Genomic DNA, 27,701 nt, shown 5'->3' with positions numbered 1-27,701 from the left:
TGTTCTTTCTAGTGTAGTACAGGTTTTCAACTCACTTTCAAGAAATTCCATCAGTAAGTGGGCGCTATAATGAACTCTTATCCATCCCTGGCTGCCAATAAAATACTTCTGTTTGCAGTAACAATGAGCTAGATATTTGGGTAAAAATGGAAATTATTAACTGACTGAAATTTTATACACTTACTCTAGACAAACACCAGGCAAAAGTGCTAATTTCTTGGAATAACAAACTAGAAGAAAGCAGATTGTACACCACTCTAGATATATTTAGACATGAACATACAATTGTCCACAAGGTGGAGGTGTGAACACAACAAATATTACAAACTTGCTAGCAAGTTGCAGCAAGTTCATACAGCTCAACATTGCATGAATCATTAACCCACATTATGTTCAAAATACAGAATGTTTAAAACAATTTCTCAGATTTTCTAAAACAAATATATAATTTTATATTTAATATACAATTCTAATAAATCACTTAATATTCCTGAAAACTCTCTTGATAGAGAAGTGAGGTGCTAAATGGTTCAATTAATAACAATAAAATTAAACTCTCTTAGGCTGAGTGACACTCAAATTGAGCAGAGGCTGAAACTCAATTTCCTAGTACTGCATAAACCTTGTAAACAAAAGATAGAAATGCTAGTTTCTATAGTAGTAGCAAGTTTACCACATGACCAACTAAATCTGAACCACTACATAAAAACATTGGTACCTTTTTTGGGGTAAACAATGTGCTTACATTTCTTAGTTTAATTACAATATAAATCATACAATCTTTTTCTAATGGACATGTAAATAAAATAACCAAAACGTCAATAAATGTAAACATTTATAAGGGTCACATGGAGCAATAGCTAAGATTTTGAAAATAGACATTTGAATAGATGAGAAAATGATTTTATCAGACTATCCAAATGAAAACAAATGCCATTCTTCAGTCACACAAAAATACTTGGAATGTAAAAATTCATTTTTTGGTGAATCACCTTCATTTCACACTGAAAAATTAGAGAAATCCAACCTTTAATTGAAGTAAATTTATTCTGTGAAAAAATAATCCTGCATCAAGAAATAATTATTTTTAACAAACAATATGTGCCACAATAACTGGCACACCTACAAATATTTACAAACAAAGTGTAACTGAAACATTTATTCATCTATGTTTTACTTTTTTAAGTTGATCAAAGTGTATAGGAACATTCCAGAAGTAATCCATTACTTTCTGTTTCAGTGGGGTATAAACAGGAGGTGGTACAGAAGGCAAATTCCCTTATTCATTAATCAACAAGAGAAAATAAGACAACATACAATTCAAATTATGTGTAAAATGTGTTAACCCTTTTTACTCATCCTTCTTAGTTAGGTGTGCCAAGAATATACAAAAACACATCTTTTAAGAAATCCTACACCAATATTTTAGTGATATTTTTTATTTGAAAGCAATGAAATAGCCATTTTTAAAATGCACCACTGTTTTATCCTAGGAAAAAATATTCCTTAGGAAAAGAAAATGGAAAATTCAGGTTGTATAGGTATTCATTCCCCTGTTGAGAAAAGTTACACAAGAGAAAAAGAATTTCCCAAACAGGTCATAATTGCCATACATTTGGCATCCACTGCTAAATCAGTAAAATAACTTCTCATTTCAAGATAAAATCTATGCAGTTAAGGAATCATTATTCAAGCTGTGAATCAGAATGACAGTTGTGAACTTATAAGACATTCCAAAAAAGTTAGAGAGATAAATATATCAATGAACAAATTAAAAAAAAACGTACAATATTTCAAAAATCAAGTTTTTGGATGCCCCAGTGATACAATTATGAGGGGAAAGAAGCTGCATAAAACTAGTCAGGTACAACCTGAAAAATATCATTCCTGAAAATTCTCTGTTCAAAACAGAAATGCTTTTGAGAAGGCCACAGAAAGACCATAGTGAACATGAAACCTAAAGGACATTCCAAAAAAGTTAGAGATAAATATATTAATGAACAAATTTTAAAGAAGTACAATATTCAAGTTTTTAGATCCCCCAGTGATACAATTATGAGGGGAAGGAAGCTGTATACAACCAGTCAGGTACAACCTGAAAAAGATCATTCCTGGAAATTCTCTGCTCAAAACAGAAAGGCTTTTGAGAAAGCCACAGAAAGATCAATATGATACTATGCTGTGTGGCACTGGTGCTCTACAAGGGACAGTTCTGTCACCATTCCTCTTCACCCTGTACACTACAGATTTTAGTTACAACACAGAGGGCTACCATCTGCAGAAATTCTCTGATGACTCTGCAATAGTTGGTAGTATCAGACATGGAGAAGAGACGGACTACAGGAAGGCAGTGGACAATTTTGTTGACTGGTGTGAGCTGAATCAACTGCAGATCAACACCAGTAAAACTAAGGAACTGGTAGTGGATTTAAGAAGATTGCAATCTCCAGTCACTCCCCTGTCTATTAAGGTTATGGAGATGGAGACAGTTGAGGAGTACAAGTATCTAGGGGTGCATATGAGCAATAAGATAGACTGGTCCAGGAACTCGCTGGCCATATACAAGAAGGGTCAAAGTAGGCTGTATTTCTTACGCAAGCTCAGATCTTTTAGTGTCAGCAGCACTACGTTGCGGATATTTTATGACAGTGTGGTTGCCCGTGCCTTTTTCTTCACTGTGGCATGCTGGGGGAGCAACACTAAAGTGGCATATATCAGGAGAGTAAACAAACAATTCAGAAGGCTTTGTCTGTGGTAGGAGAGAAACTGGACAGCTTGGAAACTGTGACAGATCAGAGAATGTTGTCTAGGTTTTGGTCTATTATTGAAAATGCTAATCACTCACTTCATAGTGTTGTGGTTGGACAGAGGAGCGTTTTCAGCAGTAGACGGACTAGCATCAAGTGCTCCACTGAACGTCACAGAAACTCCTTCCTCCCCACAGCCATCAGACTTTATAACTCCTTTTCCGGTCACTTACCCATACTTTAAGCTATTACCCTCTTTTTTTATTGGATATCCAGGTACATTTTTCAAGTACTTGAAATGTGCAACATACTATTTGCTCTTGTGCAAAATAAATAAATGGTCTTCCCATCACATGAGAATAACCTTATTTGTTCTCAGAATGTGCAATATTAACTTAAGGTTCAACACTCTGCACTCTAGTTTGATACTTACATTTATTATACTTTATATTTACATGATTACTTAATACTTGCTCTTAGTGTAACATGTCCCTTGTCTGTTGTTAAGTTGTAACAGAAGTAATTTTCTTCGGGATTAATAAAGTTTTCTGATTCTGATAATTACTCTTGAGGAGCGAGAGAGTTCAGTAGTTGAGCCTGAATTACAGGTGGACCAGTCAACTAAGTCAAGGCAAAAACACTAGGAAAGTGGCACAAACAAAACCATTACTCAGAAAGAACCATATTAAAAGCACATTTGTAGATTACCAGAAATGTGTTCCTACTATGACTTTGGAAAAGGTTTTGTCAGCAGATGAGACTAAGACAGAGCATTCTGACCAAAGTTCAAACAAATATGTGCAGTGTAAATTTAATACTGTCCATACCTCAAAAAACAAAGTGAAATATGATGGTGCTAACATTATGTCGTGGAATTGCTTTTCACTTGGGACTACACACCTAGTTTAAAAAAAAGCCTGAATAGTGTAAAATGCAATGAACTATTATAATAAGTCTGCTAAAAACTGAAGATTTATGGAAAGTTCATCTTTCAGCAAGACAACTGTCCTTAACACATGCCCAAAGAAACCTTAGAGTGGCTCAATGACAAAAAGCCCTAATCTCAGTTTAATTGAGAATATGTGGCACTATTTGAAAACTGTATTGTACAAGTTAAATCTCATGGGAAGAATAGCTCAATCAAAGCAAAGTTGGTACATATTAACCCTAAAATGCAAAAACTAATTGATGCAAAAGGTGGCTCAATGTTATGTTATTGAATATGTATTCAAACAGCCTGTTTCCCCAAAAATTGCAACATCACTAAGAAATTTGGAGTTTCAGAACTTTAAAATAAAAATATCAACTTATTTAACTTATCACAGAAAAAAAAATATTTTACTGGACAAACACCTTACCTTTACGGTTCAAATTAATTAATGGGATTAGCTATTGGTACAACAATTTATTTTGTAACTCAAGTCATTACTAACCCTATCAGTGAAAACCTGAGACCTATCAGTTTTTGAGCTTCACTTCTCTGAATATTATTTCATTACAGCTCACTATGATTCAAGCAAGTTTAATTCCATGAAGTATTTTCACACACACTCCCAGGAGATTTGTGGGCTATTTTTATTACCATATTCAGAAAAAACAGGTGTATGGTCTGTTTCATTTAAATTAACTTTCTCTGACCTCAGTCCAGCTGTGGTGAACATGCCTTTATATTAGTGCTAATAAAGGTGTGACTGGTGTATGACTTATCTAGGAACAACAATTTAAAGAAAAAATTTTTACTTTACAGCAAGAATCATTTAAACATATTTACTCTACCTAAATGTTTAAAAAGATCACTAATTTAAGCTCATTTCAGCTTATACTTACATATCTGAAATGTAGCAATGAAATTTCCCCGGGAAAACGAGATATTGCCAAACGGCAGCAAAGCAGGATCTTGGCTGCCTTTGCTCTGTGTGAAATGACCTCATCATATCTATTTCCGGCATACCCTGCCTCCTCTGTCAGGCCATGTGCAAACCTTCTGGACAAGAGGAGTCAAAGAGTTAAGAATAGGAGTAACAGACATGAGGAATACATCGAGTCACAAGAGTCGACTTGCTTTATTTGCACTTCATATACAATGATTGTTCATAACAGTAAACTGCACAAGAAGTAAATGAATTGTACATTTTGCATAGTAGTTTGCTTAGTTACATAACCACAAGTTAAAAACTTTGAGGGGATGCAAAACATAGTAGGGTATCTCTATCTACTCTAATCTACTACTGCCTTGTGTTTATGATGTTGATATTATTTGTTTGATTGAACGTTATGTGTTTATCTACAAATAAAGAAAGAGAAAAAAGGACCCCATGCCACTAAACTTTGAGTTTAGGTTCCATAGAGCTTTTAGGGGAATGCAGACCTCTATCTCCAGTTAAAAGCAAAAGATAGTTTGGATGAACACTTGCAGCCATAGTGATCCATAGGACTGAACTTGAGAGACACTGATGTAAGCCTTTCATACTAATCAATCAGCACAAGTGTTACTCTGAAGTAGCTGCTCCCCTATAGCATTCAGTGTCATTTGCAACTGCAACTACACTGTTCATCACTAATTTCCAGTATCCAGAAACAATTAAGGGAGCGAACTCCACAGTACTGTGAATTTAAAACAAAATGACAAAAACAAATTAAGATATAACAAAAAATTCAAATTTCTGAATTTCTTCTAAATTTAAATGTCAGACTAGTACATTTTCTGTATATAGACCAAGGCCCAAATAAAAGCCAGGTTACTACACAATTAGATCAATTTGGAGTGAATGACATTTTTTAAATTCATTAGAATAAAAACCTACAGCCACAAAATTAACCCTGTACTAAACCTAAAATTCACAGTCAAGATTCTGCAAATTGAATATTAAAACTATTTCAGATCATCTAATTCAAAATTCTTTGTTCACAATTAATTTGAACGCTTCTGTTCATTCTGTTTTATGGAAAAGGCAATAAATACTAAATATGCAGTTTGCAGGCAAAGTGAACTTAAGAAATTTTATGATCTATGAAGGAATGGTAGCACCATCGCTCATGCACATGTTACAGCAGTTACAATATGGTTACAAATCATACTTTAAATTTTGTAATATTTGATTTTCACAGGCTATTTGGATGTTTAAAAGCTGAAAGCACCTTTTAAAAACTAAATGTTTTCTAATTGCTGCCACAGATGCCAACTAAAATAATTACATTCACTAAAAGGATATTCTCAATTTAAAAAAGCATACTTCAGACTGCAGTGCATGCTGCATATTCTGTACCAATGATCACAGTGAGCTTCAGTAAGCATGCTATAACAAATATATCAGTACTAAAATACATTAAAAAATTCCCTCTGCCTTACAATTTTTCAAGAAAGAAACACACACTTCATAAAACATTTTTTAAAATATGCTAACAAAAAGGTTTTCACATCATTCCTCTGGATACCATGCAAACAGTCTTCAAAAGAGTACTCCAAGTAAACAGCAAGTTAACAAATAACTCAGTTTTTAATGTCCTCTATTTTAAAATTCAGACTGAATATAACATTAAGATCTGCTTATGAGCAAATATAAAATTTCACCTTCTCTCCCTTGCTGCCTTTTTAGCTTAAACAAATAGAAAATTTTAATTGACTCATGAAAACACAATTCTTAACTCCAAATATGAAAACATTTGCAACAAAAAGGACTAAATTTTTTGAGCATGTTGCTAAAAACAGAAATAAAAATATAATCCACAAGAATACAGAAAAGACGGAGTCCCTCTTTAAGCACAAGTATCAGATATGGATAAAAAAAATCCATAAAGAAAGATGTATTTTATACAGCACTGAAAAACTAGTGTAAAACAAATAAAATATAATTAGAATAGGACACATATAGGATGATGTCTCACAAACATCATAACTATAAAAATTAAGAAATCATCAAGTTTGCTTGCTCTCTCATCAACTCTAACAACAACAACAAAAAATATCACATTTAATGATGTTGCTAAAATAAATGATACTACTGTATCAGTTTTCAAGCTGCTGTTATGTAACTCCAACCATGAGTGGCTCAAAAGAGAGACAGACAGAGAAAGGAAAAGTCACACTGACAAATATTGGTCAAATATTGGCAAAGGTGGTAGTGGGTTTGAGAGAGAGACAGAGAGAGAGATAGCTTTGGTGGAAACATGTAATGGTTTTCTTGGATTCAATTTTAAGTGCAATCAACATGTTGACTTTATTCTTGACTTTTCCACTTTATTCTCATAGTTTATTTTGTCATTAAAGTAGAATGTCGTAAACTAAACTTCATCCTAAAATCAATGTTTAATTTACTACATTTTCTCAAACCCCGTCATAAGTTATTATAGCACATTAAATGCTTTGTGTTAGGTGTTCCCTGACCCAGTTTTTAATCGTTACGCACTTAAACTGTCTTCCTCCGCACTAAGAGGAGGCGCAAGTAGGGATTGCCGCACAGAATACATTCACTTCTTGATATTCCTGCTCTCTGAAAATTTAGAATGCTAAGATAAATAAATACTTCATATCATTTTCATGTTGAAATGCATTAAAGCAAGTATTAAACATGCACAGCAGTGAGGCGGTAGTGCTGCTCCCTCGCAGTAAGGCGTCCCCAGATGTACATTCAGTGTAGAGAACTTTATGGCAGGTGTGACAAGGCTTCAAAAAACTGGATGTATGAATGGGTATCGCACAGGTTTAACTTAACTATTGTGTAAATGTTGGGTTCGTGATCTGGTGGTCAGAGACACGAACACAGAATTCAATGGATGTTCTTCCAAGTGGGCTTTCTTTATTGCATGCATGCTATCTCTATCTGACGTACCAAACCCCCAGTTCCGATCCTTCCTTTTTCCAACATAACCAATCACCACATGATAAATGTCTTTGTGAAATTAAAACTAGTTATAAACTTAGACCACGGAGTGTTCAGAACTTTAAAAAAATCTTTGTTATAGATGTTTAAATTTGCCATCCATTCAGGATTGCACCCTTCCCAGCAAGCATTGTGTGTGAGGCAGGAGCAAATCCTGAACGAGGCACTAGCACATCGCAGGGTGAAATTGAGCAATACATGCACTAGCAGGGCCAATATAGCAGAACAAAACTTCACATCCACCGTTACTTTGAAAGTAAACTGAAGCACGCAGAGTAAACCCACCAGAAAAACATGCAAATTCAAGGCAGGGAACACCTGGGACACCCTTGCTGCGAGGCAGCAGTGTAACCTCCAAGCCACCGTGCCCCCACATGATTAATACATGCTTTAATGCATTTCATCATGAAAATTATATCAAGTATTTATCTTAGCATTCTAAATGTTCAGGGAGCAGGAATATCATGAAATTAATGTATTGTGTGTGGCGAACAATTAACATGGCTCGGGGAACACTTAACACAAAGCATTTAATGTGCTACATAACTTATGATGGGGTTTGAGAAAATCTAGTAAATTAAATATTCATTTTAAAATGAAGTTTAGTTTACAATGTTCTACTTTAATGACAAATTACTAGAATAAAGACAGCATGTTCAGACAACTGAAATGGCTCCTTTTTTCGGCAAAAATTCTTCTGTGTCATTTGCTCAACTTTATCGTCAGCTACAGCTTTAGTTTCGGAATGTTCTCTGTCCATTTTCATCGCCCAATACTTCCGTTAACCCATATACTCTGTTGCATGCATGTTTAGCGTTGCAGCTGTGAAAAAGGTCCCCCCTTAAACAGTTTCCCACTGCGCCACGTTCTGAACATTGTTTAGGCTATTTAAACCAGTGTTGCAGTATAAAAAAAAATCCAGATCATAACAAAAATAAAAAAACATTTTTGGTATGAACCGATATACCGCCCAGCACTAATAATACTGTCTTTATTAGGGACTGGCTGCCTTGGAGTATCAAATTTCTTAGTAGTATAGTACTTTGGAGAAAACCAGTGTTCATTTCTAACTTGGAATTATTTGGTAAATTCAAGGACATCATTTACCTTTAATTTTTGAGCAATGAACAATAAGTTGTGGCCTTTAAGAAGATAAAGTGAATTAACAGCAAAGTTAATCTTCTTCTTTCGGCTGCTCCCGTTAGGGGTTGCCACAGCGGATCATCTTCTTCCATATCTTTCTGTCCTCTGCATCTTGTTCTGTTATACCCATCACCTGCATGTCCTCTCTCACCACATCCATAAAGCTTCTTTTATGCCTTCCTCTTTTTCTCTTGCCTGGCAGCTCTATCCTTAGCATCCTCATCCCAATACACTCAGCACCTCTCCTCTGCACATGTCCAAGCCAACGCAATCTCACCTCTCTGACTTTGTCTCCCAACCGTCCAACTTAAGCCGACCCTCTAATGTACTCATTTCTAATCCTATCCACCCTCGTCACACCCAATGCAAATCTTAGCATCTTCAACTCTGCTACCTCTAGCTCTGTCTCCTGCTTTCTGGTCAGTGCCACTATCTCCAATCCATATAACATAGCTGGGCTCAATACCATCCTGTAGACCTTCCATTTCACTCTTGTTGCAATAAGCAACAATAAACTGAAAGTCAAATAAAACCCATTGACTTTAATGACAGAATGTAATTTCTAGTCAAAACTTCATGGAAAAAACATGAAATTAACCACAACATTTTATACTAGAAATTGGCAAACAAGTTTTATTTGAGGTCAAGTATTTTAATACCTATTCATTTAATGAGTCTGCTTAATCTAACTTTAGCGTCACATGGACCCAAAGGCTAGATCTTATCAGTAGGTATGACCAATCCATTCATTACATGCAGGTAATATGTTTCGCACACACACTTAATTTACTAAGTTACATTCTCTGACAAGTATGGCCAATCATAACACTGTTTCATAGATATACAACTGCATTAACAAGCTTGTCTTCAAATTATTAAGGACCATCAAATTTACCATATTAAACAGGTCTCATTAGATACTCAAAAGCTAAGGGGAGCAGCCAGCTGCAGGTACTGCAGCTCTGACAAGCTCCGGATCCGAGAACAAGTGCTCGAAACATCGATACACCTTTCTCTCATGGACACTGATTAAGTAAAAGTTATACATTTCGACAAGAAGAAATTATACAGTGCTGAATCGTGCAACTGCAATCCTCTAGCATGGTGGAGAGTGAAAGCAGCCATATTCCCAGTGCTTGCTTTTCAGGTCAAATGATGTCTGTCTCTGCTACATCAGTACCCAGTGAGGGTGATCAGGTGAAGGGGTTATGATGCAGAAGATTCAGCTTCAAGCAGAATGTCAATATTTATATTATTAAAAGAAGATAGAACATAAAGCTCTTCAAAAGATATATAGAAACCTCAGCTAAGCAGGAAATAAAAGAGCAGCTATTGCTGCAGCAATGCTTGATGTTTATACAGAAAACAAAGGGATAGATTTAAATTAATTTTTTTGCACTAGAATAACTTTGTATTATACGATTACAGGGTCTTTACTGTCATATGTACAATGTGCAGTAGAATTCTTACTTGCATTTGCTGATAAAATGCAATCTCTCTTATGTTACTACATTGAAAATATTTTGTTAATTTTTAAAGATTATTTACATTTTTAACATAACTTTTCTATTTGTGTCCTGATTTGAATGTATTTTTATACATTACGAATTTCTCACATTAAGCAGCACTAAACATTCAACACATTTCTTTTATGCAAATTTCATATTGTGGAATATTGTATTGTGAAACCTTAATATCAACACAAATTTGTAACTGTATTATTTAACACCTTCTCAGCAGTATTATACTCAAAGTAGTAAGCAACCCTGGATGAAGCACCAATCAACTGTAAAATGTACTCAAGTATGTATCCCACTCATATTAGGCCAATTTGAAGGACATTTCTCATAAAAACAGACATTGTATATAAATAAAGTAAAGTAATGAAAAAATATATTTACACATAGCAATATGATCATTTATAAATAAAGAGAACAGTACATTTTAATAAAAATAGAAGTTGTACAATATTTCACAATACACTTGTGAGTTTCAGGTTATTTAAGGGACATCATGGAACAAGAGATTATGCATACGTTAATTTAACACTAGAATTACCAGAGCCTACGAAAAAACATGTAAACCCGTCCCACCTTAAAACGCTTCACACCTCCTCGTCAGCGTCTTTTGTCCTTTAAATGCGTTGATAAGCAGCACACAGCAAGCAGTCTGCTATCACATCCCCCACCGGCGCACAGTTTTCTCAGCTCAAGTCTGTTTACCTGCATGTCAGTTGCTTAGAGTTGTATAGAGTGAGAAGTCAAGCAAAATGACACCTTTTATAAATACTACTAGCAAAATACCCGCGCTTTGCAGCGGCGAAGTACTGCATTAAAATTTTTATTAAGAAGAAAATTAAACCTTTTTAAACTGAAGGAAAATATGCCAATAATTATTTGTTAAGGATCTCTTTGTATACCATGTTGTCAGTTCAGCCCTCCGGTTGTAACATGACCAAGCTGTGCGCTGAGCTTACTCTTGAGCATGTAACTTACAGTTGGCCATGTGAACAGTAATGTTGTCTCAAATCTCACAGCTTGGATTTCTGCGGTCATAATCGGTTTGAGTTTCATGGTTTGTTTCAATTACGACAGTATTTGCAGGAGTTGTTGTGTTGAAGTGACATTTGGCATCTGTCAAGCATTGTAAGCACACAACCGGTTTCAGCGATAAAATCACATCCAGCTTTTGAGAGTTTAAACATTCATAAACATCAAAGTGTCCACTACTGAAATCGTCACCTGTGAATCTAAGATGTTTAAGAGGCATTGGCCGTTGTCAAAAAGGTGTAAAATATTTGGCCATTTCGGTACACTTGAAAGCGACAACCGAACAATTCAGCGGCAGCCATCAACTCACATGCAGAACCATAGGTGAAGGGCTTAAGCATTTCACTCTTATAGTGCTCCTGTGTAGTATAATTATCTCCTGTACCGTCATCAGTCCACACCTTGAACCTGTCTCAGTCATTCAATGCATAAGACAGAATGTTCCTCCGGATATCAAGAGTGAGCCTGATATGGCCGTGCAATATGTAACAAAGAGAATGGAAAAGGCAGGTGCCATCTCCGGTCATGGAAACCACTCGGTAAGTGACAGTTCTTTGATCGATAGTGATCATCTCGATAGACATGGTAATGGGGGTTGGAATGATAAAGGAAATGGGTACCTGAGCAATGTAAAGTAAGTGTAAAATACCTATACAATAACTATAATTGTAATAAACAAACAATAAACAGGAGAAGCCGTGGATTAAACAAAAAGGCTGTAGTTATCAGTAGGGAGAAGTGAATCCTGTGGCGAAGCAAGGAAGGGAATATAGAGACCGGAGCGAGGACAGTCTTATATAGGCTGGCAGCCAACAATGTGGGAGGCGTTGGGATGGGGGACCCAACGCCACCTCACATGGTGACCGAGGTGCAGGCTATGGACATACAGTGGTGTGAAAAACTATTTGCCCCCTTCCTGATTTCTTATTCTTTTGCATGTTTGTCACACAAAATGTTTCTGACCATCAACCACATTTAACCATTAGTCAAATATAACACAAGTAAACACAAAATGCAGTTTTTAAATGATGGTTTTATTATTTAGGGAGAAAAAAAATCCAAACCTACATGGCCCTGTGTGAAAAAGTAATTGCCCCTTGTTAAAAAAAATAACCTAACTGTGGTGTATCACACCTGAGTTCAATTTCCGTAGCCACCCCCAGGCCTGATTACTGCCACACCTGTTTCAATCAAGAAATCACTTAAATAGGAGCTGCCTGACACAGAGAAGTAGACCAAAAGCACCTCAAAAGCTAGACATCATGCCAAGATCCAAAGAAATTCAGGAACAAATGAGAACAGAAGTAATTGAGATCTATCAGTCTGGTAAAGGTTATAAAGCCATTTCTAAAGCTTTGGGACTCCAGGGAACCACAGTGAGAGCCATTATCCACAAATGGCAAAAACATGGAACAGTGGTGAACCTTCCCAGGAGTGGCGGCCGACCAAAATTACCCCAAGAGCAGAGAGCGACTCATCCGAGAGGTCACAAAGACCCCAGGACAACGTCTAAAGAACTGCAGGCCTCACTTGCCTCAATTAAGGTTAGTGTTCACGACTCCACCATAAGAAAGAGACTGGGCAAAAACGGCCTGCATGGCAGATTTCCAAGACGCAAACCACTGTTAAGCAAAAGAACATTAGGGCTCGTCTCAATTTTGCTAAGAAACATCTCAATGATTGCCAAGACTTTTGGGAAAATACCTTGTGGACTGATGAGACAAAAGTTGATCTTTTTGGAAGGCAAATGTCCCATTACATCTGGCGTAAAAGGAACACAGCATTTCAGAAAAAGAACATCATACCAACAGTAAAATATGGTGGTGGTAGTGTGATGGTCTGGGGTTGTTTTGCTGCTTCAGGACCTGGAAGGCTTGCTGTGATAGATGGAACCATGAATTCTACTGTCTACCAAAAAATCCTGAAGGAGAATGTCCGGCCATCTGTTCGTCAACTCAAGCTGAAGCGATCTTGGGTGCTGCAACAGGACAATGACCCAAAACACACCAGCAAATCCACCTCTGAATGGCTGAAGAAAAACAAAATGAAGACTTTGGAGTGGCCTAGTCAAAGTCCTGACCTGAATCCAATTGAGATGCTATGGCATGACCTTAAAAAGGCGGTTCATGCTAGAAAACCCTCAAATAAAGCTGAATTACAACAATTCTGCAAAGATGAGTGGGCCAAAATTCCTCCAGAGCGCTGTCAAAGACTCATTGCAAGTTATCAAAAAACGCTTGCTTGCAGTTATTGCTGCTAAGGGTGGCCCAACCAGTTATTAGGTTCAGGGGGCAATTACTTTTTCACACAGGGCCATGTAGGTTTGGATTTTTTCTCCCTAAATAATAAAAACCATCATTTAAAAACTGCATTTTGTATTTACTTGTGTTATATTTGACTAATGGTTAAATGTGTTTGATGATCAGAAACATTTTGTGTGACAAACATGCAAAAGAATAAGAAATCAGGAAGGGGGCAAATAGTTTTTCACACCACTGTATATATGTACGTAAGTAGGATTCAGTTAGCGTTGGGAACCCATGTACAAAATTTCTTGAAGATGGGCCCATAAGTAACAAAGACTGTTGAAAAGTTCAATATGGCGGCGACAGTGGCATCATACCACCAAAATAAGTATGTACATTGGTTTCGGTTTGTGCAGGGAAGCCGCCTACCAAATTTCGAGAAGATGGGGCCATAAATAAGAAAGTTCAACATGGTGGACATTGTTGACCATTATGACCATAACGCATAGAATTTCAAAATGAAACCTGCTTAACTTTTGTAAGTAAGCTGTAAGGAATGAGCCTGCCAAATTTCAGCCTTCTACCTATATGGGAAGTTGGAGAATTAGTGATGTTGGAAAGTTCAATATGGCGGCTGACAGTGGCGTCATACCACCGAAATAAGTACGTACATTGATTTCGGTTAGCTCAGGGAAGCCACCTACCAAATTTCGTGAAGATGGGGCCGTAAATAAGAAAGTTCAACATGGCGGACGTTGTTGACTGTTATGACCGTTACACGTAGAATTTCGAAATGAAACCTGCTTAATTGTTGTAAGTAAGCTGTAAGGAATAAGCCTGTCAAATTTCAGCCTTCTACCTACATGGGAAGTTGGAGAATTAGTGATGTTGGAAAGTTCAATATGGCGGCCGACAGTGGTGTCATACCAACGAAATAAGTACGGACATCGGCTTCCGTTAAAAGTTCAATATGGCGGCCGACAGTGGCATCATACCACCAAAATAAGTACCAAATTTCACCCTTCTCCCTACACGGGAAGTTGGAGAATTAGTGATGTTGGAAAGTTCAATATGGTGGCTGACAGTGGCGTCATACTACAAAAATAAGTATGTACATTGGTTTCGGTTAGCGCAGGGAAGCTGCCTACCAAATTTCGTGAAGATGGGGCCATGAATAAGAAAGTTCAATATGGCAGACATTGTTGACCGTTATGACCGTTACGCGTAGAATTTCAAAATGAAATCTGCTTAACCTATGTAAGTAAGCTGTAAGGAATGGGCCTGCCAAATTTCAGCCTTCTACGTACACGGGAAGTTGGAGAATTAGTGATGAGTGAGTGAGTGAGTGAGTGAGTGAGTGAGGGCTTTGCCTTTTATTATTATAGATATCGTTATTTGGAACACATGCATTTCATGTGTGTTCTGTGTCTACAACGATCGTGAACGCAGCCAACAGAATAAAACTTAATAAAAAAAACAAACAAAGCTAACCTTTACAAGTATCACACATTTACACCGGCTGTTACAGACTGGAATCAAATGTATGTTTTTATTCTAAAATAGTAAGAATACGAGCACTTCACTTATCAAAACCGACTCATCCAGGATCGAACCCGTGAAGCTTTGATTATCAGTCAACAGTTGATACCATTGTGCCACTGAAGCTGTCGTAACAAATGCGTGTCAATGTCGCACCCTAATGCAGATTCTTTCTCCTGCAGTTATATTTTTAAATGGAAGCGCATTTGTTCTGTTATATTAGTACCTTTTGTGAAAATGTTTCTTTGATATTTGGAAATCAGGCTTAACACATTATACACTGTGTGTCTACATTTTGTCAATTATTACTAAATCATGAAAAATGTTTCTGTTTTAACAATGTGTTTACATAGATCGTTGTAGACACTGAACACACATGAAATGCATGTGCTCCAAATAATGATATAGTATTTATAAAAGGTGTCATTTTGCTTGACTTCTCACTCTATACAACTCTAAGCAACTGACACGCAGGTAAACAGACTTGAGCTGAGAAAACTGTGCGCTGGTGGGGGATGTGACAGCAAACTGCTTGCTGTTTGCTGCTTATCAACATATTTAAAAGAACAAAAGATGCTGACGGAGAGGTTCAAAGCATTTTAAGGTGGGATGGATCTACAAGTTTTTTCGTAGGCTCTGGTAATTCTAGTGTTAATGGACTAAACAGCTCTCCTACACTTATGTCATGACTACATGAAGTTACATTAGTAAGTTATTGTGAATTCTATACAAAGAAAGAGTTTAGGTTGGATTGACCTGAGAGTAAACATTAAGTTTGTGTGAGTGTATGCCACAGTTATCATAATATCCTAACAGATACAGTAGACACTCTATATTCAGGACCACCAACAGATACCAAAACATACAGATGCTCAAGTTCTTAATATAAAATGGCACCGTATTTGCATATAACCTATTCACATCCTTTCATATACTTTAAATCTTCTCTAGATAGCATTTACTTTGTATTAGGTAAGTAAGTTATGTAAATAATTGTTATACCCTATTGTTAAAGGAATAACAACTTTGAAGCTGACGTGTCACTTTGGAAAAGATCTTTTTATTTTTGTTTAGAAATAGCACTTTATGCTTCCTCTTATTCTTTCAGGGATTGCTTTGACCACTTATTTCTTTTGAGGGCCATATTTCACCAGAATGTCACAAGGATGTCTAACTACACAATTAGCCATCATGGGGTGGGGCCATGACTGCCATCAACTCACTAAGATTATGTAAATTAACTCTATAACTAAAAAGTTGTGCAGTGTAATGGAGCTTAAATTGAACATAAGGCAAAATGCAGGACAGCTTTTGTTTCTGCCCATCTTCGTAAATAGAAACTTTAACCTTTTTTAATAAATTAACTTCTTTGTTCCATCCAGGTTTTTCATGAAGTCTGTTATTAATGGAACACATGGACGTCTGGTTCTTAAAACTGAGAGGAATAGAAAACAATCAGACTGATATAAGGGCTAAATATGGATAGGAGTTGGGTCTTTGGAGTAAAAGACTGAATCTGTTTATGATCCATTTTTGATGTTGCGACATTTCACACTCAGTGTTTTGGAAATACATTTGTACTTCTTGAACCAGACTGCCTCCTGACTTTAATGTTTGTTTTTCCTCTTCTTGAACTTGTCTTATATTTTTCAGTGTTCAGGCATAAAGAATGTTAGCAACAATTAAATATTTTTGTGTTAAAAGCAAATGAGGAGAATGCCTTTATTTTCAGGCCTTCAAAGTCTTTGTCTAAGCACTTCATTTGGGAAGGTTGACTGATAAAATGATAAACTTGACTATGGATTTTGAACCTATATGCGCCATATCCTGGGAGATTATCAACAGAGGCTTTCATGGAGACAAAAGATAAGGAGCTGTCTATGCTGTGTGTGTGTTGTAAATAGCGATGTCTTACATTATAATGTAAAAATGTCTTTTCGTAATTAAGTAGTGCTTATCAAAATGTACATAATACTGTGTGTTATAAATGGCTTTGGTCTTATATAAACATGTTGAGAAAATACTTTAACTGCTTGAATCTGAATGTCATCTGTTTGTGCTTGTAGTTTTGTTCTTGATCTTCTTGGCTTCTAGTTCTAAAGGCATCGGTGTAAAAGCTGTTTGTAATAATTAAATGCTGATTTTTTTTAAGGAGATGAGGGGTGTGTGATATTGACAAAAAAATCTCTCTATTCTCTGGGATTTTTTTGATAACGGTAAGTAGACAATATCTTGCATTAATCAAAAATGCTTTTGCAAAAAAAAAAAGTCTTGTATTGTCCTAGTTCTGACTCTCTCTTTTTAATAGGATGTTAACGGTTGCTTACTGTTATTAATATTAATGTAAACAATATATTTAAAGGAATATTCCACCCAAAAGATATTTTTTAAATGCTACTTACCCCAGAAAATATTTTAATCTCATGCTTTCTTAGACAAAATCAAATATTTAACATTTAAACATAACAACTCTGATAAGTGATCAATGCAGGACAGTGTCAAGGATGTGAAAACATCCATGGGAAAAGATTAAAAAAAAATTATATATCATATAACTTGCGTTGCATAATCCACATTTCCAGTATCCATTTATATGGGAAAAATGCGCAAAATGCATGCATTTTTTGCTAAATTATTATTAACAGTTACTTCCTAAAAATCGTCATATTAAATGTAAACACAGAAGATGTCATTCCAACAGAGCTGTACATCTGAATGAAAGACATTTTTTTCACTTGTGAATGATGGCAAGAGGCAGATCTGTGAGTGTTTGTCATGCTTGTATTTTTTGTCCTTTAGTTGACAATGCAGGTCATTGCCGTATGCTATGTCAGTAGAAGTAGCTGTGCCCTCACCACCATTTAGAATAAAAAGGACCCAGAATGGCCTTTGCAATGTGCTTCACTGAAATTGTAGTGGTTCCTGTCAGCAATGCAGTGTGATTGCACCTCTATTTGGTTTTCATTCCAGTCATGCAGCACAGTCTCTAATCCAGTATTTTTGTGTCAGCTACGTCACATGTGTGGTCAGAAGTCGAGGAGCATTTTCTGCTGGCCATGAGGAGTCAACCGTATTCTAATTTTAGGGCCATTGTGGGCTGGATGTCCAATTCATGGGCCGCACTTCAGGTGTTATGGCATAAGCTGTGGACTGAATGTGGCAACAGCACAATGCATAAAAACATAAGGAGGCATGTCGAAGATACAAGACAAGTCAAGTCAGCATTATTTATATAGTACATTTAACCAAGTTGACCAAAGTGCTTTACAATAAAAAAAAATTCAGTAAAATACAGTTCACTGAAGCTAAAAACAAACAAAATAATACAAATACAAAGAAATAAGTAAATAACTAAAAAGCTATACATAGGACAGTAGCTTCAGTTAATTTTCACATTAAACACAAGAATGGGAAAAAAACATGATCTTGGTGATTTCAACTGGGGCATAATTATTGGTGCCACAAATGCTGGTTCAAGTATTTCCACATCTGGTGCTCTCCTGAGATTTTCACACACAACACCCTCTAGATTTTACGCAGAATTGTGCAAAAAAAAAAAATCCAGGGACCAGTATTCTGTGGATGGAAATGCCATGGGATGAGAGTGGTATAAGGAAAATTGGCCAGACTAGTTCAAGCTGACAGAAAGATAACTAACTCAGATTACCATTCTGAGCAACTGTGATGAACAAAAAAAAAAGGCATCTCAGAAAGCACAACACATCAAACCTTGAGACAAATGGGCTACAACAGCAGTAGGCCAAGTTGTGTTCCACTCCTGTCATTGAAGAATAAATAGAGTGCTGAGGCTATAATGGGCACAGGTTCACCATAATTGGACAGATGAATACTAGCAAAACATTGCCTGGTCTGATGAATCTCATTTTCTTCTTAGGCACATAGGTGGTAGGGTCAGAATTTAGCACCCATGACAAAAATTCATGCACCCAACCTGCTTAATATCAAGAGTCCACACTGACTATGGTAATGTAATGGAGTGGGGAACGGTTTCTTGGAACACTTTGCGTCCATTAATACCAATCAATCATTGCTTGAATGTCATAGCCTATCCGAGTATTGTTTCTGACCAGGTACATCACTTCATACCCACAATTTACCCATCTTCTAATGGCTACTTCTAGAATGATAATACACCATGTCGCAAAGCAAATGTCGCCTGGTTTTATGAAAATGACGTCTAGTTCAGTGTAATTCAGTGGCCGCCCCAGTCACCGGATCTGAATCCAACAGAACACTTTTGGAATGTGGCAGAACAGGAGATTCTCAGCAACAGAGTGCATCTGACAAATCTGCAGATATTTTATGATTTAATCACATCACCATGGAACATAATCTCAAAAGAATGTTTCCAACATCTTGTGGAATGCATACACTGAAAAACTGAGACTTTCTGAGAGGAAAAGGAGGACCTACCACTATTAGTATAGTGTTCCTAATAGTTTGGAATATAGATTCATCTTAAAATGTCACTACTAACATTCAGTTTTTTAGAGAAACGTTATAATTTTCAACTCAATTGTATCTGTAAAGTTCTATTGACATGCCTCTTTAATTTCTACCAGTTGGCTGGTTGGACAATGGATGGATGGATGGATGGATGGATGGACTAACACTTACTTGCTTTCTCTGTTTATTCATTTTATCAAAAGATTCCTACATGCAGTATATGAACTTCAACTTGACACTATAATATTGCAGACTACAAAGTCTTCTTGAATACAGCCATTTAATCTAGAAGTAGCGTTTAAAATATGCATCAGATGTCGATATTCTTACCTGCTGGGAATTCTCCATCACACTGACATATTCCACAACAGGTCCTCCTCCATCAACAACTACCACTGATGCCATGATACATTCCTTTCAGGAGGGGAAGGTATGCTATGTCTCAAAGTATCATTCAATAGTTGAGCCTCTAAACTTTGTAGACCTTCTGTATCCACATTCGACACAGATACTACAGCAACCACAGCTTCCTGTTTAAAAGAAAATAATTCAGTTAATACCATGCTATTAAAATTGTACACCCATCATCATTTACAAATGCTCCATCATACAGTTCCCATACATTTCAAATTTACTTCACATTCAATTTAAGGAATATATGATAAATGCTCTTTTAGTAGTAGAAGGTCACTTTCATTTGTGTCCTCCCACATCATCCCTACTAAACCACTTCAATTGGTATGGCCAGTTCACCTCAGGTCATCAGTATGGGTTGTATATAACTGATGAATAAGTGAGGAAGCAACTGAGGGGGCTATACACGAAAAGCCACAGGACCAGATGGATTAAATCATTGAGTTGTTAAGGCCTGTGCTTACCAGCTTTTTGGCGTTCTCTGTCACCTTTTCACTTGTCACTAGGGCTATAAAAAGTTTACTTACTATGGAAAACATCCTGTATAGTTTCAGTCCCAAAGATGGTAGGCAGTTCTTCAACTACTGTCTACAGACCAGTGGCACCCCTCATAATGTTTGAGAGGCTGGTTCTGAACTATATCAGTCCACTTGTGAAAGACCACCTAAACTCACAATAGTTTGCCTGCTGGACAACAATTATAGTGGAAAATAAAATTTTGTATCTGCTCCTAAGACTTACTCCCACATAACCAAAGGTGGCAGCAATTTGATGATTATGTTTTTTCATTTTTCCAGTGCTTTCAATATTATCCAGCCATCCTTGTTAAGAGGTAATCTCCAGGATATGCAGATGGCTGAGCATTTGGTAGCATGGATAATGGACGGTCAGGGAGACCAGAGTTTCTGAGGCTCAAGAACTGTGTTTCTGAAATAGATGCAAACAACTCTGGATCACCCCAAGGAACAGTATGTTCTCCTTTTCTCTTCACTCTATACACCTCAGACTATAACACCAGGTGATGTCACTTGCACAAATTCTTTCATGATTCTGCACTATTTGGATGTAGACGAAACAGGTGGAGAACACTGCTTCTTGATTTACAAAGGATTACCTGCATCTTAACATCACCAAATCTAATAAACTAGTAACTTACATTGGTCACACCAAAGAGCATCTGTGTCCATTTACTACTATTCAATGAGTTGATGTGTTACACTACTATAAGTACCCGGGGATGAACATTAATGACAGATTGGACTGGTCTCCTAACACAGAGGAACTATATAAGAAAAGGCAGAGCAAACTCATTTTTTTTTTATTTTGGGATACTGACATCCTTCACATCATCTACAACTCTGTTTTGGCCAGTACCATTATCTACATTATTGTATGCTGTACTGGTAACATCATTTCAAGAGAGCCATACCAAATCAACAAGTTAATTAAAAAGGCAGGATCAGTTATGGGATACACTTTGTAGAATGTACACTTTATATACATTGTTAAGATATTTAAGTGTTTGCAGCACAATAACAATGCTACCATCTCAAAAAACTTGAATCCATGAAGTTAATAAATCTTTGTCAAGAAATGCTAGTTTCCTCATCTCAGATAAGTATCATAACAGTGCTGTAGTTTTATTGGTATGCCTTTAATGCAGGGTGTTTTCTATCAGCATAAGGCTCTGATTTCCTGTTTAAATTTTAACTGGCTAAACACTTTAGAAAGAATTTAAATAAGTTGATTTATGTTTTAACACAATAATTACTTTGCATTCTCACTTTGCTTTGGTGCCTACTAAATCATAATCAAAATGAAAGAGGGCTGGATGCAGATTAATGCCATATCCAGGACGGAACAATTGCAGTTTAAAGGGCCTTGCTCAGGGGCCCAAAGAAGTAGAGTCTTTTCTGGCATTTATGAGATTCTAATGCAGAATATAAATCAAAACAAAAATGCTTAAGTTAAGCAACACAATAATAAGGCCTTACTTGGAGAATAATATATAGTCCTCATTTCTACAAAAGAGAAGGGCATCAATACACTTGAAAAAAGGTGTGCAAAATAAGACGTTTTAATGAGTTGGGGAGTGTGTACAGGAGACAAACAAGATACATGAGACAGATGTTAAAATTGTTGAATAAGTTAAACATCAAGTACATCTGTCTTGAGAATAACAAAAGTACATGTGGATTGTTATCTTTTGGAATTTACTAATACAGGCATGCGCCGGTTAATGCTGATGATAGATTCTGTGAAATAGGGCATTATGTGATTTGAACGTTGTGAGAACACCAAATTATATATAGAGCTTAACAAAGCTTTGTGGGATACTGTAGTGAACCTTTTTTGACAAAACACAGAGACAGAAGGCTAGAATGTTCCAGAAACACACAACATGTGAGGTTAGGTGCTGCTACCTACAAATTAAACAATACACTGCTATAAGTAAACTTTTCATTTGTATGTAGGGAAAGTTCACATTAAAAGAATGATAGAAAGTACAATTCAGCACTGGCAGCACAACCACTTTGTATACATGAGAGTCACGTGTTACATGTGGGAAGAGGTTGCATTTGCCATATTTGGTTACATTACATCACTAAGTTCTGTTCTCCATTTTTGAACTCTAGTTTTACCTTATGGAATCACACAAATATACAGTACGCCATTGGATATTGCCCAAATCTAGGTTATCATGCTCATAGCTGTACTACAGGAAGTCCCCAGGTTACATACAAGATAGGGACTGTAGGTTTGTACTTAAGTTGAATTTGTATGCAAGTCAGAAAAGGTACATTATTTTAATAAATGCTATTGTTGAACGACTGTAACCAACTGCTCTACCAATGAATGATGGAGTTTCACCTCTTTCTGACCTTTTTATTATTTCTACTTTATTTTCAATGGTGAGGGTTTTTCTCTTCTTTACTATATCACCAGCATTTGCATCAAATTTGTGTTTCAGAGACATTCTTGAAGGGTGATTACAAAAGGTTAAGATGAGTTCTTCTGCACAGCACTGTACAGCTATCACAGTGGGAAGGAAAAGATATAATTATGCAATTTTTATTAAGCTACAACTTATTCAGTTTATTACATAGAAAAATCACCTGAAAAATCCCGGACCACTGAGAAGTATGCGAACTGAAGACATGAAGAATCGTCTTTGCGCCGAACAGGAATCATCAGGTTGGCGAACGCACAGATTTATGCATCTGGATTTTCTTGCGCGCAAGCACATTTCCGCTTTTGTGCTTACATCATGTCATAGTGCGAATTCTACGCACGGCATTATGCATAAAGCCCCAGAAGAATAAAATCCCTACGGTCAAGCACGGAGGTGAATCTCTGATGACCTGGGGATGTTTTTCTGCCATAGGAACTGTGCAAAAAGTCTTCGGCACTTGTGAAAAAATACTTTAAAGACTGAATACTTTCAAAAATAATGTCATTAATAGATTTTAATTTATCAATAAAGTGCAATAAACAGAAAAAAAAAACAAATGAAAAAAGTATGGTGGAATGATGACTCTTTGCCTTGAAAACAGCTACAATTCCCCTACATAAGCTTGCATACAATTTCTAAAGGTACTCGCGTGGTAGGTTATTCCAAGTCTGTTAGAAAGCTTGCTACAGTTCCACTGCATACTTTGGCTGTTTCATGTGCTTTGTGTCTAGACTGGCTTGATGATGTTGCAATCAGGGTTTCTATAGGCATCATGCATTGTGTTGAAGGATTCCAGGTTCCTCTTTTTGCTGCAGTTAGGTTTTTCATGACTTTGGCCATGTGTTTGGGGTCATTGCCATGCTGCAGAATGATACTGCATGATGGAGAATCTACTGATTTTAAACAAAATATCAGCTCATTTTGTGGAAATGCAGCCCCAGATCTACAAGGAACCAATATTGTGCATCAATGTTGCCTTCGGACATTCACTCTTTCTCCAGCCCTTTGGCCAATTTGCATTAAAGCCAAAAACATTAAAATCTGACTCGGTCCAGACCACTTCCTGTCATTTTTCTGCAACCCGGTCCTTGTGTTTTCATTTATAGGGGTGTCATTTAGCTTTATTTCCAACTAAACAAAAGCCTTTCTGCTTCCAACTTTTACATAACCACTTTAATAAGACATAACCAGGCTGTAGATGACTACATTAAGTTCATATGCAGTTTTTGCTAGTGGTGACCTGATAGTGGTTCTGTCAATTTTCAAATTTTGAAGGGAATATTTGAAGCGATTTCTCATTTGCTGCACTCAGTTTCAATTACTGACCACTGCACTTTTGATCGTCAACATCTGTAGCTGAGCTTGAATGGCACATCTAGAAACACATCTGCCATGAAATTTCTGCCTGAGAGACAGACCTTAATAATGCAGGATGACCACCTTGTGTCTTGTCACTATGGTTAAGATTTGCTGATTAAACTGCCATATCTATTGCAACCTCACCTTTAAAATTATTTTACTCTCTAAAGCGGGCATGTCAAACACACGGCCCGCGACAGAAATCGGCGCGGCCCGCATGACAGATCCTAGTTAGCACTAAACTTGTACAAAATGATTACTATCATTTGTGACTGAATCATTCTGCATCTTCAGTGTTACTTATTGGCTTTTCTTACTTCTGTCTTCTGACAAAAGCATGTTTTCCCATGGCATTACAGTACCGGAAACGTCATCTGCTAGTAGTCGCAACTGAAGTGCTAGGCAGCGGTCCGGAGAGAACTGCCAGCAACAGAGACTCACGTAGTGAAAGGCTACAGCAAAAAGGCTGCCCCCTTCACTGAGGACACTTTTCAGAATGCTAGGCGGGCGGGGCTCTGCAGCGGCACAGAAAGAGAAGAGAGACCGCGGTGAGAAAGTATTACAACAAAGTATTATGTTTCTGACAGTTTCCCCTTATGACACGAGTCGACAGAAATCTCGTTACTACAAAGTACATTCAGCAGCAGATACTTTCATTACAACGAAGTGACCTTGAAATGCTTGAATGAATCATCCACAGAGCAGTTAGTTCTGTGGTCACAGCTCTGTTGTGGACATTTGCACAACGATCCCCAAACAGAAACATTGTAAAAAAATGTTCTTTCTTCGAACATTCCTCGTACTGTTTTGTGCTGTTTTTGTTGTGTCGTTTTAAGTGATACCTTTGCCTTATTTGCTCATCAACATTTGAAAAACATCCATTAGAATTTAACTGATTATCACCCTTCTATAGAAACGGCATACTTGTTCTATGCAAAAAAGAAGAAAAATCTCGGGTTGCAAACGTATGCGAATTGCTGCATTAGAAGACGCTGAAAAAGCCGTTTTTATGTGGTTGCAGTGATGCTTGTTCAAGAAACATTCATATTAATGTGGCACTCATTCAAGAATATATTGAGGTTTTTAAACTCTCTTGGGACCCGGACAAACAAGCTCACAAGCGGCAATAGCGTTTCGGGACGCACTTCAGCGTGTCGTTCCTGTTGGGTGAGGGGGGGATGGGGGATCCCAGATCCCAAAAGAGTTCAGAAAACTCACAATATGAAGAAGAAGAAAAGGATACTGTGCTGACCACAACATGCTTCCGCACTTAGATAATATTCACATTGAATTCCTTACACCCAATTGCATGGCAGTGCTTCAGCCATAGGATTTGGGCATCATTCGCACCCTGAAAATTTATTATTATCACAAGGAAATGCTGAGAGAAATTCTCATCTGCATAACTTGTAGACAGGAGAAGATTAAAATAACGCGAAAGAAGCTATTGAAGCTGCTTCCATTTCCAACATCCTATCTTTGTGATGCACGTTTTCAGCAGTGACAGCAACCAAAACGAGATTACGGAGTAGACTGAAGCAACACACTTCGCGTGTCACTGTCTTCCACCCTCCCCAGATGGTTACAGGAAAACAAGCTCAGGGCTCTCACTGATTCTGCATTATGGTAAGCTGTATAATTTCTATTACTAAACTATAACTTAATAATAATAGAAATGTAATGTAAATTGTGTATAAAACTGTCCTACGAACCCACCCATAATCACCCCATAAACTCCAACCTCCAACAACCCACCAGTCCCTGAAAAAATTTGCTTCTAGTAAAGCAGTCCTTGGTGTCAAACAGGTTGAGGACCACTGGGCTACACTACTGGCTGGGCTGCTGAGACTGGCCACTGGGCAGAACTGACTATCATGAGTAGTAATAGCGATTTTTGCTCTAGTTTTATGTAATTTTGTGCTAGTATTGTAACGAACAGTTAGTGCAGACTACAGATGAAGATCTGAAGTGGACGTGAGAAGTTGGTGAATCGTTTATTAACAGAGTTTTGTGATTTTGAGCTTGTATAATTAGTGTAGGTCAAGGGGCTTTTTGCATATTGGCTTATGTTACAATATAAAGTTTGAATTATACTTAGTAAAGTAAAATTTGATTTTTGGAGGATTTGTTTTCCAACTTGTATTACAAAGCAATGAATTCAGTGAGCGTTTTCGCAATTTCAGTTCACACAAACAGGACTTTGTGCTGTTTACGTCACCATACTCTTACAACGTTGAGAATGCACCAGAGAATGCGCCAAATGGAATTGATTGAACTGCAGTCAGATTCTATTCTGATGGCAAAATACAACAAAGTTGGTGTGCCAGGCTTGTATGCTTTACCTGCCACCCTTGTATGTGCAGATCCATAAGTTGGCATCGAGAGTACTGTCTATGTTTGTAAGCACTTCCCTTTGTGAGCAATTGTTTTCGTTAATGAAAGCTACCAAAACCCCACATTGCTCAAGACTTACTGTTGAGCACCTTTCATCCCTCATAAAAGTTCCAGCTGCACATTTCAAGCGTGATATTGATAAACTGGTTACTAACAAGAGATGCCAAGTGTCAGGACAAAAGAAATAAATCTCACACTGTAAGACTCCTATATGAGCAATGAATATAATAAAATGAATATAATATAATAATAATATAAGGAACTAGCTAAGAGGCTAAGACTCTAATTGTACGCTGTTGTACGGAGATTGTATGGAAATAAATTGCTTTTCTTTAAACTTTAAGTGTTACATTTTTTAAAGTTTTCATTATTGGAAAGAAAGCTACAGAAACTTTGTATAATAGTATAATATTTTTTGCTACAGTGCAGCCCGCTGACGCACATATGGCAGATGAAGCGGCCCACCAATGGTAGTGAGTTTGACATGCCTGCTCTAAAGTACTTCCTTTAATTCTCTTCATTTGAGGAAGCTGAATTACATTTAGCCATACACCCTCCACAAACAATGACGAAAGAAAACATATTTCAACTTGATGTACTATGAGAGAGGAGTCACCACAATCTTACTGTAATGTAGTGGTGATGCTATGCAGAAAAACAGGAACTGAAACAGACATAGGTTAGCTGACATCACCAAGAAGCACTCCACTCGCAATGTTTAGAGATGGTCCTTGTGTTGATAGCTAATGGAATTGCACTTTAGAACATGCTACAAGGAGATCACTTTTGAGCCAGATCTTGCAGGTTTGCAACGGATTACCATAACGCAAATATTTGAATTGAGATGCTTCATGATACAAGTCCACAACAATTCATGGGGGCACATTTTTAACTACAATACACGGTTAAAAAGTATGTATTTAATGAAGTCTATCCAATTGTATTTATTATAGCTGTTATTTTTTAATGCAACTCATTGTTACAAAAATGTTAGAACTGACTCTTTGCTG

The 27,701-nt window shown here is 36.9% G+C and overlaps 1 protein-coding gene across 1 annotated transcript in view; it reads right to left on the bottom strand.

Moving 5' to 3' along the window:
• Positions 1-27,701, bottom strand: part of elf2a (E74-like factor 2a (ets domain transcription factor)) — a 132,539-nt gene that overhangs the window by 55,311 nt on the left and 49,527 nt on the right. The window contains exon 2 of the mRNA XM_039751670.1: positions 19,902-20,101. Coding sequence (XP_039607604.1) covers positions 19,902-19,976 — 75 coding nt within the window. The 5' untranslated portion in view covers positions 19,977-20,101. The remainder of the gene's footprint in view (positions 1-19,901; positions 20,102-27,701) is intronic.

This window comes from Polypterus senegalus, chromosome 4 (assembly GCF_016835505.1).
Source record: "Polypterus senegalus isolate Bchr_013 chromosome 4, ASM1683550v1, whole genome shotgun sequence".
NCBI lineage: Eukaryota > Metazoa > Chordata > Cladistia > Polypteriformes > Polypteridae > Polypterus > Polypterus senegalus.
Note: the sequence above shows the minus strand (reverse complement) of the source record. Positions and strands in the feature narration are given on the sequence as shown.